Source organism: Globicephala melas, chromosome 3 (assembly GCF_963455315.2).
Source record: "Globicephala melas chromosome 3, mGloMel1.2, whole genome shotgun sequence".
Taxonomy (NCBI): Eukaryota; Metazoa; Chordata; class Mammalia; order Artiodactyla; family Delphinidae; genus Globicephala; species Globicephala melas.
This window is the reverse complement of record NC_083316.1, coordinates 169,469,875-169,484,411: the sequence shown is the minus strand read 5'-3', so window position 1 is coordinate 169,484,411 and position 14,537 is coordinate 169,469,875. Positions and strand designations below refer to the sequence as shown.

General features: G+C 59.2%; 1 protein-coding gene and 1 long non-coding RNA gene across 2 annotated transcripts; one reads left to right on the top strand and one right to left on the bottom strand.

Annotated features, from left to right (window-relative positions):
- Nucleotides 1-516: 516 nt before the first annotated feature.
- On the bottom strand, nucleotides 517-2,155 carry LOC132597053 (uncharacterized). The gene is made up of 3 exons (XR_009563332.2): nucleotides 2,016-2,155; nucleotides 1,407-1,702; nucleotides 517-884 (listed from the first exon to the last, which is right to left on the bottom strand). It is a non-coding gene; the product is annotated as an uncharacterized lncRNA (long non-coding RNA).
- A 1,593-nt stretch (nucleotides 2,156-3,748) lies between these two features.
- ATP8B3 (ATPase phospholipid transporting 8B3) lies at nucleotides 3,749-13,807 on the top strand. Its single transcript, XM_070045095.1, is given in 13 exon segments — nucleotides 3,749-3,792; nucleotides 3,942-4,000; nucleotides 4,479-4,570; nucleotides 4,943-4,955; nucleotides 4,958-5,325; nucleotides 7,123-7,291; nucleotides 7,369-7,503; nucleotides 8,610-8,685; nucleotides 8,910-9,030; nucleotides 9,292-9,423; nucleotides 9,518-9,760; nucleotides 12,833-13,480; nucleotides 13,482-13,807. Coding segments are annotated over 13 exon segments (2,334 nt in total). The 3' UTR covers nucleotides 13,716-13,807.
- Nucleotides 13,808-14,537: the final 730 nt, after the last annotated feature.

Here is a 14,537-nt window from a genome sequence, read left to right as displayed (position 1 = left end):
TGTCCCTCACAAAAAACAGCCCAGTGCTCGGGTTTACCCCAGGACCAGTGTCCAGAGCAGACCAGGGCCTCATGCTTCCAGCCCCTCGGGGTTCCGTGACAGTGGGGCCAGCGGCCAGGCCCTGGGACTGGAGTTGCCTTGCCCACTCATGAGGTGGGGCCTGTGTACGGGGCTGGGAGTGGGGAGACCCCGGCCACCGCTGCATGTTCCCTGTCTGAGCAGCTAACTTGGGAAGGGAAGGGCAGCCACTGGGGTAAAGCAACAAGTGAAGCCCAAAGAGCCTCATGGGTCGGGGAGATGCTGGGGGGCCCCAGGTCCCTGTGCAGGAGCACGAAGGTGCTGGAAGGAGGGCTGCCTGGAGGAGGCCCCCTTGCCACTCCACTTCCGCAGAAGTTCCTCTGGCTTTTGCTAAAGGCCAAGAGGGCAGGCTCCCATCTGAGGACACAGCAGCCAGGGCTGCAGAGTTCCCAGGGGGCGTCGACTGAAAAATACAAGACCTGAAAGCTGTGAGTCATGTTTTATTCCAGGAACTTACTGAGGACTGTAGCCCAAGACATTGCCTCTCATATAGCTCTGAGGAACTGTTCCTCGGAGTTTTTGCTGAAAAAAACCCCATAGAGTCAAACATCAAAAGGTTCCTGCTAATCACAAAAAGCTGACATCTCTAGTTAATGATTGCAGTGCTTTTCTGTGTATGGGAAGATGCTAGATGCTGTCTGGGCTCACTGAAATCATTCCTTGGATATGCACTTCAGCTATCCAGGGCCAGTATCTGGTTCTTCTCCATCCTGAATCCCCTCACGGCGCACCACTGTGGGGAAGGGGGGTGGCGCTGCAGTGGCAGAAGGCTTGATGGTGAGCAACATTCTCTGTCCACAGGGGCCCTGAGGGGAGGGTTCTTGGTGAAGTCAGGCCTCTGCCACCATCGTGTCCCTCCGGGGCTGTTCTTGTGACCAGTTGACTTTCCCCCACCCTCTGTGAACAAGGAGTGTTCTTCTAAAGAAAGGATGCAGGCAGCATCCCAGAAGCCCCGTTTCTGTGTGGTCTGTCCCCCTCCCCAGAGCATGAGTGCCCCAGGGAGGCCTTGGGCAGTTGGGGGAGGAGCTCCCAGGTGTGGGGGGTGTTGGGGGTGGGGTGCAAGCTTTCAGCTTGCCAAAACTGCTGCCTCTTGGAGGCCAAAGAGCCTTTGCAAACTCGCTGCTTGGGAAACTCCTCTCCCTCTGTCACCGTCCCAGGGGGGAGAACCGATCCCGACCCCCTCCTCACAGGCGCCCACCGGGTGAGGTGTCTCCTAAAGGCTGTTAGAGCAGTTTGTCCAAGACACTCCCCGCAGTGTCTTTCTCTGTAACCGCTGGGTAGGGCTGGATGAACGTTTCTCCAGTGAATGAAGGAAAGGAGAGGTTTACCTGGCATCCCCCAGAGGCCGCTGGGTGTGCAGGTCTTCCCAAGAAATGGGAGTGGGAGGCTGCTGCTCTGATGGGGACGGTCAGCTCCTGGGTGCTGTCACCATCCCCATCAGTCATTCCTTCACCCAACATCAGCTCAGAGGGGATGCCCGTGCCCCAGGCAGGGCACAGTCAGACAGGCACCCTCGGTCTGTTGGGTGGCGGCTGGGCCAGAGGGAGAGAGCAACCCCGAGGCTGGGGAGAAAGGGTGGTGGAGGTGTCCAGTACCTTCCTACTTTCTGCGCTTCAGAGGGTTCCTAAAAGAATATGAAAAACAGAGCTTAATCACCTCCCCTGAACCCCCAAGTTTGACCCTCCTAGGAGGACCCTACCTTCAGTAGCGCCTCCCACACACCCTCCCCGCCCTGGCTCAAGTCCCCCATCTCCGGCCTGGACGCTGCCCCAGCCTCATCGCTGTCTCCCACCCCTGTCACCACCTCCAGGAAGGCCCCCGGAGTCCCGGCCCCGTGCTGGGTAGACACACACCGGGCTAGAACCCTGTGGGCTTCTTCCTGGCGGGATGATCTCTGGTTCTAACAGCCTCCCCCAGCCTGAAGTCCAACACTGTACCTGCGCGTACGACATGCTCGCTGAACTGGAACGCGCACACAGCTCAGACTCACGCTCCGCATACCTGCGATTACCTCTCCGTCCTTTCTCCGCCCCTAGCCTCTCCCCCGCACACACACCCGGCCCCGCCCAGCTTCAGCCGGGTCCAGCCCACCCCCGCCAGCGACTGGCTCCTTAATTCCCAGGCCCAGATTAAGACTCCATCCCGCCCCAGCTCCTCGAGGTCACGCTCGGTCCCGCCTTAGGCCCCGCCCCTTTTGGCCCTGTTAGGCAAGGCCTAGCTCGGCCCCGCCTCTGTCCCGCCCCGCCTTCTGTCTTGGCCCCACCCCTGGGGTCCCGCCCCGCCCCCTCTACCCCGGCCCCACGTTCCACCCTGGCCCCGCCCTCGGCCCCCTGCATTCTGCCCGGCCCCGCCCCTAGGCCCCAACCTTCCGCCCCGCGCCCGCGCCGCCCGTTTCAGGCCCGTTTCAGGCCCGTTGGCACCGGGCTAACAGCTCCACCACGTCCGTCGCCCTGGACGCCTGCGGACCGCCCCAGGAGGCCCGGCCCCGCCTGCCCCGGCCCGCGCAGGTGAGCGGCGGCGCTCCCGCAGCTGTGCGTCCCCGGGCGCCCGCGCACCCTCTCTGGACTCCGCCCGGCCTGAGGGCGGGAGGACGCAGCCGCGGCGGCGGGGGCGCGCCCTAGAGGTTCGCGTGGGCCAAGGTTCGGACGGGCGCCGGAGCGCCTGTGTCGTGTGGGCCCGGATATCCAGGTGCATTTCCCAGGGGCCTGGGCGTCGAACCCTGAGCCGCTTCGCTGCGGGAATGCTCAGGGCTTCCCGGGGGGGGGGGTAGTGGGCGTTCCGGTGAGCTGAGAATGCGAGGGAGGAGGGCGTGTCCCTGCCCCCTGATACGCTTTGATTGGATTCTGGCCCACAGCATTCGTCTAACCCCGGCCGGGTTTCCCCCGGCTCTGGCTCCGGTGGGGCCAGAGCTCATCCCGGCTGTGGCCCCACGGGATGAGCCTCACTTTTCCTCATCTGGTGAATGGGCACTGGCCTTGCTCGGGCCCCCAGGAGCATCAGAGCTGGCCCTGAGCCAGGCCCTCCCTCCCCCTGGGGGCCCCGGCACCAGTGACCCAGACGCCAGCAGTCCCTGCCCTAGGAGGTTCCAGTTTCATCAGGCAGCCCAGACAGGGGAAGAAGCAGAGGAGAGAGGGTGATCAGAAATGGGATGGGGGATCCCGCAGGCAGAGGGGAAGCCCAGAGGAGGCGGCAGAACAAGGCTGGGCAGTAGGAGAAGTAGGGGCTGAGAGCCGAAGGGTGAGAAAGCTCCGGCCATGCGAGCAGGAATGGTGCTCCCGGCAGAGGGAACAGCGGGGCCAGGGCGTGGGGAGTAGGGAGCTGCTGAGTGCTGGGGGTGGGAGTCATTTGGGGAGCTGCCAAGGGCACGGAAGGACTAGGAGTGACCATGAACTAGCTGGTGGGAAGCCTCCGGGCTCTGTGGAGGGCTGGCGGTCCCTGCCCCAACACCACACTCAGACCTCTCAGCCCCTTGGTCCTCAAACACACTTTGAGACATGATGGAGAGCCCTGGGGCCCCATTTAGTCTGTCAACAAACATTGACTGAGCACCTGACCAGGCTGGGCGTGGTGTGCCGTGTGGGGATTGGGGCAGGAGGGGCAGCAGGGGGGCCCGGGAGGATGTGGGTGCGATCGGCCCCGGAGAGGTGATGAGGGACGACCATGGGGGGCCATGGGGGGCCATAGGGGTGGGGAGCAGCGGCCAGGTGACCGGCTGTAACGGGGAAGGACTCACAGCTGGTGACTGGACCTCCAGAGCCTGGGGAGGGGACAGCAGATGGACGTGGGAGGTGACATTTCAAAGAAGGTGGAGTGGTGGGCACTGTCCGGCTGCCAGTGTGACCTCAGACCCCTCTCCTCGACAGCCCCACCAGCACGGGCAGCCTCGCATACCGAGAAGACCTTGAGGAGGAGAAGAACTTGGGTGCATGTCTGGCCAAGCGCGGTCGCAGGGCTGGGGGTAGAGTGAGGGGATGCCAGGGGGACCCTGACAAGGGGCGTTAGAGTGCAATGACTGAAGTGGGGAGATGGGAGGCCAAGCACGCGGTTCTCAGTGGGTTACAAAGAGTTCAAAATCCTATCACTGAAAGGTGGACTCAGGATTTGTGGGCCTGTGAGCCCAGAACTATCTGGGCAGGGAGTGGAGCCTCGGACACCTCGGCACCCGTCCCTGGGCCTCAGTTTACCCCTCTGTAGAAGGAATGTGCGTGAGTGGGTCTCCCAGGGCCTAGAGATTGGCTCAAGGGGAGCCGGATGCTCAGATCCACCTGGGCTCCCCGAGTGCCTACTGTTGTGCAGGGGCCGCGTGGGCCCTCTCATCTGTTTACGGGCTGGATCCCCGGGGGGCCCCTTAGCCCTCCTCCGGGGTGTCATTAGCCCGTGTTTGTCCTCTCGGGCCTCAGAGTTCACCTGGGAGGTGCAAACCAACAACTGGTCCTACAACAACCAGTTCAAGAAGAAGGTCTTCCTGTGCTGGCAGAGGAAGAAGTACAAGGTGGGCAGGCCCAACCCCCGCGGGGCCTCCGGGACCTGCCACCCAAGCTCTGCATGCTGGGTCAGTCCACTTAGTCCTGAGGACTGTAGCGCCGCCCTCGCCGAGTCGTGGGGTCCAGTGCTGGCGCTTCGCGTGTCTCCTCCGCCCTAAATAAGTTACTAGGCAACCTTCACGGTACAGCGTGTCCATTGGGCTCTACCTGAAACCCCCGGCCTGCGTCTCACGCGGGGAGTCCTGGGGTCACAGCTCGGCTCACTGGGTCTGCACCCGCGCTGGTCATGGCCGGAGGGAAGGGGGAGGCGGATGGGGCTGGGTGGGAACCCGGGCCCTCCTGGGCGGCGCCCCCATGCCGGCTGCCGGCTCTTGACCCAGAGGAACGTCATCCACGGGCCAAGTACAATGTCTTCTCCTTCCTGCCCTTGAACCTGTACGAGCAGTTCCACCGCATGTCCAGCCTCTACTTCCTTCTCATCATCATCCTCCAGGTGGGGCGGGTGGGGCAGCCCCAGGGGTCAGTGCCTGTGCCCACTCCACTCCTTCTACCTGCTCGAGCCACCTCCTCCAGGAAGCCCTCCCTTCCCACCTTCCCACGTGGCTCTGTAGACCCAGGGTGGTCCTACCCCGTGTTTGTCTGTGTGGCTGGTGAGTCAGTGTCCAGCCCCCCTCACACTGGGAGCACCCTCATGGCTGGGTCCCCACTGCCCAGCCCAGGGCCTGGCACACAGGAGGCGCTCAATATATGTTGGATGCTGAGGGTGCATGGGTGGCCCCTCCAGGTCTAAGGTGGCCTCCTGACCCCTTTGGCCCCAGCAGGCTGAGCTGATCCCAGAGGGCCAGGAGGAAGGATTAGGTTCTTGGGACCCGCCGGGTCACTTCCTGGCATCAGGCTGGTCATGGATGGAGATGGGTGAGGGATGGGCAGTTTCCAGTGCCTGCAGAAGAAAGGCCTGATGGAGTGGACCACGGAAGAGGCCTTGGCCATGAGTCCCTGTGGGAAGGGAGGGTGGAGGGGCAGGTTCAAGGGCACAGGGACAGGAGGAGAAGGGCAGGAGAGGAGAGTGTGCAGAGAAATGGCCTCAGGTACCCAGGGCGGCCATGTACAGTTGATCAGGTTGTGCACTATTCTGCCCAGCACGCGCGCGCGCGCGCGCGCCCGCACGCGCGCGCACACACACGCGCGCGCGCGCGCGCACACACACACACACACACACACGCTGGAGAGGGAGCCAAACTCCAAGCTGCACCTGCCCAAAGGGAATACCTTTTTCTCAGTCACGCAAGGACACCCTGTGGTTAGGCTTTTGTTCTGGTTGCTACCCCCCTATCCCAGCCAGGCCTAGTTTCCAGGACGTGCTCTGCCCCAAAACTTTTGTCTCCGTGGGTGAAGCCCAAACGCCTTGGCCCAACTTTCCAGACTGTCTTTCTGTGTTCTGCTATCCTGTCTATCCTGGTCCCTCCTTGACCTCGCGGGGTTCCCCAGAACCCCAATTTCTGGCTTGCAGTTTCCTCCATGCTCAGGTGTTGCCTCAGGACCTTTGCACACGCTATTCCCTCTGCTAGGAATGCCTTCCTCCACTCTAGCGCTCAGTCACCATCCTTTGGTCCTCAAGGTTCAGCCATAGGTCCCCACCTCCAGGGAGCTGTTCCCGCCCCGACCCTGACATGGGGCTGTCCTGCCGTGCTGGCCCAGCCCTGACCCTGCAGGTCCCCAGCCTCACCCCGCACAGGGGCCAGTGGGGCTGCTTGGGGAAAGAAATGTCCTGTGTCCCTCCACACGGGGGCCTCCCAGACTGCCCTGTTCTACCTCTGCCGGGAAGTGGGTGGGGGGTGGGGAGCAGGCAGCTGGTCTGTGACCCACAACCGAGGAAGTGCAGTCAGAACCATGACCCAGAGCCCAGGAGCTCGGCAAGACGGCTTGGCTTAACCGCCTATGGAGTGGATGGGGAAACTGAGGCACGAGAGGAGCACAGGCCTGTCTGGAGCTTCTGACCTGTCCAAGCTCAGCCGCTCAAGCCCACCTTCAGTCAGGAACAGAAGCAAGACCCCAGGCAACAGGCGAAAAGCCTGGGGGAGGGTTGGGGCGTAGGAGGGAAGGAAGGAGCCACGATGGGCCCCCCTGGGGCGAGCGAGCTCTGGGTCTTTCCTGGGGTCTGGAGACAGAGTCCCCAGGATCCTTACAGTTCCACCCACCCCAGAGGCCTCAGCTCCTTGAAAAATGAGGCAGAGGGAGGGGTCTGGGGCTGGGGGAGCCCTGACGGCGGAGGGCTCTGGCAGGGCTGCACCGAGTGTCTTGCGGAATAGTTAGAATTTGCCTGTGAGGTCTGGGGGCAAAACAGCTGGGCATCGGCGGGCGGGGGGTGGGGGGGGCAGGGGGCGGGCTGAGACAGAGCGGGTGTGGAGCAGGGCGGCACGTGGTCCTAGCTCCCCCTGCCCGGGAAGACAGACTGTGGGTGGTGGGTAGGTTGGGTGACCCCAGGCAGAGGGAGGGGTGCCCGGGTGAGGGGGCAGGGGTTGGCGGGGGTGCCAGCGCCGCCTGCCCGCCCGGGGCCCAGTCCTTGGCCGAGCAGACCCTGCGGACACTGTGCATGGCCTGCAAGGAGGTGGACGAAGACATGTACGAAGAGTGGTGCCAGCGGCACCAGGAAGCCAGCATCCTGCTGCAGAACCGTGCCCACGCCCTGCACCCGCTGTACGAGGAGATGGAGCAGAACCTCCAGGTGGGTGGAGCTCAGGGGGAGGGGCGCCCGCACCCCAGCTCCAGCCCCTCAGCCCCACCAGGGAGCTGGCTCCCTGCTCAGGCTGTCCCCACGCCCACCCCCGGCTGCTGGGAGCCACAGCCCTCGAGGACAGGCTCCAGGACGGTGTCCTCGACACCATCAAGTGTCTCAAGCAGGGGAACATCGAAGTGTGGGTTCCCACAGGGGACAAGCAAGGTGGGTCCCAGGGCGGCCACCCCCAACGTGGGGAGAAGGGAGGCGCGGGGAGAGCTCACCCCTGCCTGGGCACCACCGTCGGCCCATCTCTCTTTTTTTTTCTTTTTTTTCCAAAGATTTATTTTTGTTGTGGACCATTCTTAAAGTCTTTATTGAACTTGTTACAGTATTGCTTCTGTTTTATATGTTGGTTTTTTGGCCACAAGGCATGTGGGATCTTAGCTCCCAGACCAGGGATCGAACCTGCACTCCCTGCATTGGAAGGCGAAGTCTTAACCACTGGACCGCCAGGGAAGTCCTGGCCTATCCCTCTTGTCTGAGTTCAGCATTGCCCTCCACCTTGTCCCTGGGAAGGGAGGACCGGGAACAATGGACTGGGGTCCCCTGGGCGCCTCCCTCGGGCGGGCCGGTGCCATGCTCAGCGTCTCCTTGGGGTTTGGCCCCCTGGCAGCGCCATGCAGTGGGGCCCTCATTACCCCTGCCTCATAGATGACCCAGCGGGGCTCAGAGAGCATGGGCACCTGCCGCAGTTGCTCAGCCACCCAGGAGCCAAGCTGGAATGGAACCTCAGGTCCTGTGGCCGTGGAGCCATGACTCCACTCCAGTGAGGCTTCTCCGGGGCCCCACTGGGCATGGGTGCCTGCAGGGCTGCATTAGAACTTCTGCGGACAGGAGGCACGTACACACAAAATATTTAGGATGACGTTTAACAGCTGTGCTGGAGTAAAGACAAATATCCAGGCTGCATTTTTATATTCATTTTTTTCCTTCTTCTTTATTTTTTTTAAACAAATTAATTCATTTTTGTGGGTTCCTGGAAGTGCCTTGGGGCCCTAAGCACGATATGTCTAACGATCCCTTGGCCCTGGCCCCAGACCCACCTCTCACTGGCAGCCCAGCTCTAGCCAGGCGAGTGGAATGGAGCCCCCTCTGCACAGAGCTGCAACCAAAGTCTCAGGGCTGACTCTCATTGGCTGGCCTGGTCACATGCCCTCCTCCAAACCAATTGCTGTGGCCAGGGGGAGGGGCATGCTGCTGTGATGGGCAGAGTGGGCATGGCCGCCAGGCAGGGGGCTGTGGAGGGGCTGATCTGGGCTGGTTTGCAGAGACAGCGGTGAACATCGGCTTTGCCTGCCAGCTGCTCTTGGAAAACATGATCATTCTGGAGGAGAAGGAGATTGTGTAAGACGTGGGGGTTGGATGGTTGGGTGCATGAGCCTGTGTTGGGGGGGTAAGGGTTGGGGCAGGGCACCACCCATGGCCCAGGCATGGCTCTGGGGTCTGCAGAATGCCCTCAGCCTCTGCCTGGTGGGGCTTCCAGAGGGGGAAACCAAGGCACAGCTGGGGAGTGGGTGCAAGGAAGCCCGTGCGGCTGGTGTGGCTGAGCCCCTGCTGGACCCCTGCAGGCAGATCCTGGAGGTCTACTGGGAGAGCAGTAATAGCCTGCAGGGTGGCAAGAAGGGCCACCTGAACAAACAGCTCCCCCTGCACGTCAAAATGGCCTTGGTCATTAACGGGGAGTTCCTGGTCAGTGTCAGCTCAGGGTGGGCAGCGGGGCCCTGGTACCTGGGAGGGGGCTGGGGACGGCCTCCACCAAAAGGCCCCCAGATGTGGTGTTGGACCAGCCAAGGCGAAGGGCCTGAAGCGTCACACCGAGAGATGGTTCTCAGCAGGGCGAGAGCAAGGGAAGGACGCAGTCAGGTCCAGCCCGGAGGAGGGCCCAGTCGGGGCGTTCCTGGAGGGCAGCGGTGCAGCTGAGTGACGCGCCCCCTGTCCCCCGCGGGCCAGGACCAGCTGCTGCTGTCCCTGCGCACGGAGCCCCGGGCCCTGGTCCAGAACGTGAGCTTGGAAGAGGAGGAGCCCTGGCAGGAGCCCAGAGAGGAGAGGGTGGACTTATTGCAGGCCAGACGCCTGTCCCTGGTGTGACGGTTCGTGGGTGGTGGGCAGCAGCGCGCGGGGAGGCCGGCGGCTGGCAGCAGGCGGGGGTGGTAGCTGAGGGGCCCGGGGCCGACAGGCTGCGTGTGCCCCTGCAGCTGCGGACATCGGCATGGGGCTGGCGGGTCAGGAGGGCATGCAGGCGGTGCAGAACAGCGACTATGTGCTGGCCCAGTTCTGCTTCCTGCGGCGGCGGCTGCTGGTGCATGGCCGTTGGTCCTACACGCGCGTCTGCGAGTTCCTGCGCTACTTTGTCTACAAGACGCTGGCCAGCATGATGGTCCAGATCTGGTTCGCTTTCTACAGCGGCTTCACTGCCCAGGTGCGCTGGAGGGAACTCCCCTCTTGGGGCGGGGGGGCCGGGGGGGTGGGCTCTGGGATTGCCGTGTCCTTCCCATAGCCTCCAGGAAGGCAGCAGGCAGGCTCACACTCGGGTCATCACGGGGCAGAGTTGCCTGAAGTCACAGAGCAGCACAGACTTTTATTTGGCCGCATTCATAGAGGTAGAGATTCCAGATGAAGGGAAGGGATGGTTCCACGCCCAGCTCAGTGCCAAGCCTTTTCAGGGATATTTGGCAAATTTGAGCTTTGGAGCAAGGGCAGGACAGGTGCTCCAAATATACATCCTTCAAGGGGAGACAATGAGAGCTTGAACTTGAGAGAAGATAAGACTATGGGGGCTGGTTCCCTAACTTCAAGACTCTTGACAGTATCATGGTGAATACTGGCTGTGCTCTCCAGAGCGTTAGAGGAGTTGTAGGGCAGTGATGTCCACTGTGTGTAAGGAAATTGTCTGAAGATAGACTACAGTGAGAGGGAATGAGCTCCCCGTCACTAATGCCAAGGTATTTGAGAGAGAGCTTTACAGCAGCAGCCCTCATAAATATATATATGTATATATATATATTTATTATTATTACTTTTTTTTTTTTCTTTTTGCGGTACGCGGGCCTCTCCCTGCTGTGGCCTCTCCCGTCGCGGAGCACAGGCGCCGGACGCGCAGGCTCAGCGGCCATGGCTCACGGGCCCAGCCGCTCCGCGGCATGTGGGATCCTCCCGGACCGGGGCACGACCCCGTGTCCCCTGCATCGGCAGGCGGACTCTCAACCACTGCGCCACCAGGGAAGCCCATAAATATATATTTTTGTTTTACTTTTTATTTCTAGATATTTTCTTCTTTTAGATGCTGCTCTAAATGGAATTGTGTCTTTAATTCACTTTTGAGATTGCTTATTGCTGGTATATAGAAACAGTTTTGTGTGTGTGTTGATCTGTGTGCCCTTCAGCTTTGTTGAATTTGTTTATTGGCTCTAGTAGCTTTCCTGTGAATCCTTTGGGATTTTCTGCATATAGATCCTGTCCTCTGCAAATAGAGATAGTTTTACCTCTCCCTTTCCAATTTGGATACTTTGAATTTCTTTTTCCTGCCTAATTGCTCTGGCTAGGACTTCCAGTGCAATGTTGAATTGCCATGGTGAAAGCAGGCACCTTTGTCTTGTTCCTGATCTTAGAGGGGACAGTGTCCAGTCTTTCTGTATTTGTTAATTGGAATTCTTCCATGGGAAGAACTGTTCCTTCTCCCCTATTTATTTATTCAATTATTTATTTCTATCAGTGTGGACTCATGGGTGTTTATTTTATTCTATGCTTTGTTGCTCAAGTTGTCCCCGATTTGCCCCTTTGCCACGTGCCTGCTCTCCTCTGAGTACATCCTCACTTCCTGGTGCTACAAGAGGTTCCAGGCCCATTTTGTCTTTTCCGTGCCCCAACCCTGGAATGAGCCGTTCCCATATGGAGCCCTGGTTCTCTTCACCAGAGAACGGTAGTTAGACACCAAGATCCAAGTGCTTAGTGTGGTCATTTTGCTACTGGGATGCCATTATCCTCTCGGTAGACAGAGCTAGGAAATGCACACATATTAACCCATGTTTAGATGCAAATCTATATCTCTATCGACACCTATCCATCTATCTATTTTTGTGTATGTGAGTTCACACTGATACCTCTGCTTCCTGACCCACAGAACAAGGCTCAGCTTAGCCTTTTCCGTTTACTGCTTTGTGACTCTTATCTCTGATGGTGAGAAACTTGATTCTGGTAAAAAAGTTCGATCGTTACTTATTTGCTCAATCCCACAATGCACATAAAGTGGTTTTTGGAACTGAAACTGATATTCTTTTAACTAGTCTGGATTCGTGCATTCGGGAAGGGAGCTGGGCTATATGTCTCTGAGGTCTCTTCCAACTCTTCTACCCATCAGTGATTTCCTAAATCGAAAATGATCTAAAAACACACTCTCTAGCCGTTTTCCCTCCTGTAGCTTTTTATTGAAGTCATCCACTTAGAACAGGCTCAAAGGTGCTGCTTTAAAAGAATTAGACCAGGGCTTCCCTGGTGGCGCAGTGGTTGAGAGTCCGCCTGCCGATGCAGGGGACACAGGTTTGTGCCCTGGTCAGGGAAGATCCCACATGCCGCGGAGCGGCTGGGCCCGTGAGCCATGGCCACTGAGCCTGTGCGTCCCGAGCCTGTGCTCTGCAACGGGAGAGGCCACAACAGTGAGAGGCCCGCGTACCGAAAAAAAAAAAAAAAAAAAAAGGACAAATACTGTCTGATCCCACTCACAGGGTATCCCTGGGGGAGTCACATCCATAGAGACAGGAAGTAGATGGTGGCGGCCAGGAACTGGGGGAGGGGGTGGGGAGTCAGTGTTTCTTGGGGACAGAGTTTCAGTTTGGGAAGACGAGAAAGTTCTGGAGATGATGGCGGGGATGGTTGCACGACAGTGTGAATGTACTTAATGCCACTGAGCTGTGCACTTAAAAATGGTTGAAATGGTACATTTTATGTTATGTGTATTTTACCACCGTGAAAAAAGGTGGGGGAGAGGACTCACTGGCTCATAAAATCAGAATCTAGAAGGATGGGTCGCAGCTGGGCTGGGCCCCAGAATTGACTGGAATGGTGGACTAGGACATGGCCACAAACCTGCCACCTTCACCCACACAGGCTGGACATTGGGCTGCCCCAGACTCTGATTGGCTGATCCAAAGTCAGGTCCTAGGGAAGGAATCTGATTGGCTGGTCCAAAGTCACGTCCCATGGGACTTCCCTGGGGGTCCAGTGGTTAGAACTCTGCACTTCCATGGCAAGGGGCACAGGTTCGATCCCTAGTTGGGGAAGTAGGATCCCACATGCTGCGCGGTGTGGCCAAAGAAAAAGAGAAAAAAGTCAGGTCCCATGGAGGACTCCATGGGTCAACTTGGGTAGGAAAGAGCCTGGCCAATCCATGGTGGCAAAGGGCTCTGATTGGCCCCCACTGGAGGGGCAGGTGACCCGAAAGCAGTCAACATGGCTTAGCAGCCTGATGACTCCTGCTTTCCCCTTTGCTCTGTAGAAGGAGGAGATCATCACCGTGGAGCCCATACCCCATGTCCTCCGGGAGGCACGGACCCGGCACTCCAGCTATGCCTTCTCCCACCGGGAGGGCTATGCGGACCTCATCACACAGGGCACAATTCTGTGGAGGTCACCAGGGGTCAACAGCGACACGCTGGTTGGTCACACGAGGCCACCTGATGAGCTGCCCTCAAGCATGGAGGAGTCCTCCTGGTACCCCAGGAGGATGTCGTTCCTGGGGAGGAACAGGCGCCAGCACCAGGGGAAGGTGTCCTCCGAGGATGTTCAGCCTGCCTCTGAGGTGAGCTCATCCTTGCCTGTGGATGGGCAGTCCTCTCCTTATCAGGAGAGCCAGCACTCTCTCCCCAAAAACCGGCTGTCCGGGTCTCTCCAGGAGAAGTTGCCGAAGAGGCAGGAGAGGTCACTGTCATAGGAACCGTGGCCATATACTCCCCAGAGTCTGCCACCAACCAAGGAGTCACCACTATCAGCGGAGGAGAGCCAGATGACTTCTTCTGAGAGCCAGATGCTGCCTTCAAGCCAGCTGTCTTTGAAGAGCCAGTCAGCACACTTGCAGGAGAAGACATTCCTCTGGAAGATCCGGAAACTGTCCTGGAAGAACTGGCCATACACCTGGCAAAAGGAGTCCGGGCCCTCCCAAGGAGGGGACGGTGCCAGGTTCCAACTCGAACCTCACTGCTCTGATGGAAACTCCACCACCAACTGCGAGAGGATCATCCACCAGCGAGCAGCCGATGGCGGTGGAGCCCTCCCCTGTGGAGAAGCAGCCGTCGCCCACGGAGTGGCTGCCAGGGCCCAGCGAGGGTCAAACTCCACCTGATCTGGCAGGGCTGCCGCCCTCACCTGAGGAACAGCAGTGACTGCCCAGGCTTAGTAAGTGTCACCCAGCATCGTGAGGCCTTCCCCCAAAGACAGGGGCTCCACCTGCTCCTCTTTCTCTAATAAACCACGGTCTGACTGACCCCAGGTCTCCTTGAGGCTCTCTCTTCCTATACTTCTTTCTGTGATGTCCCATGAAATAGTTCTTTTCTGGTTTTAAAAATCAAAACACTGACCTCTAGTGGCCTGATGGGGAATTTGCAGGGAAAGCTGGGTTTCTTTGGGTTTCTTTACCCTGGGGTAATGTGGATAAAAGCTTTATTGCTCTCAGAAGGGAGAAAGGTGCTGAGCAGACTCTGCTTACCAGCCCTGGCTTCCTGCCTGCAGCCTGCTGGCCTATCTCAGGGCAGTTTATAAGGTCCAGTCCTGACACCACCCAGCCTTTTCCTCCACTGGGCTGCCCTGGTTTCTTCTCAGACAAACCACCTTACACTTTGCTCCAGAAGGCAGTGGTCAGTGACACCTCAGAAGCAGAGCCCAGCAAGATCCGAGGCTCAGGTGGCCCAAAGGCCCTGTGGAGTGTGGAGCCCTGTGGGGGCAGGGGCTCAGGGAGGGCTGAGTTCAGAGCAGAGAGGGGTGGGCTGGGAGAGGCCCGCTTCCACTTTCCCTTGTCCCCTTCCTCCTTCATGGAGGGTGAGCCCCATGCCTCCCACTCCTGCACCAGCCCCTCCCCCCCCACCATTCAGCAAAGGCACAAGCCCAGGTGAGTGACTAGAAAATAATTTATTGGAGGGAAACAAAACAAATCCAGCACAGCAATGGTTCACAACTATGATGATATATTTTTTTAAACTTTTAAGCCT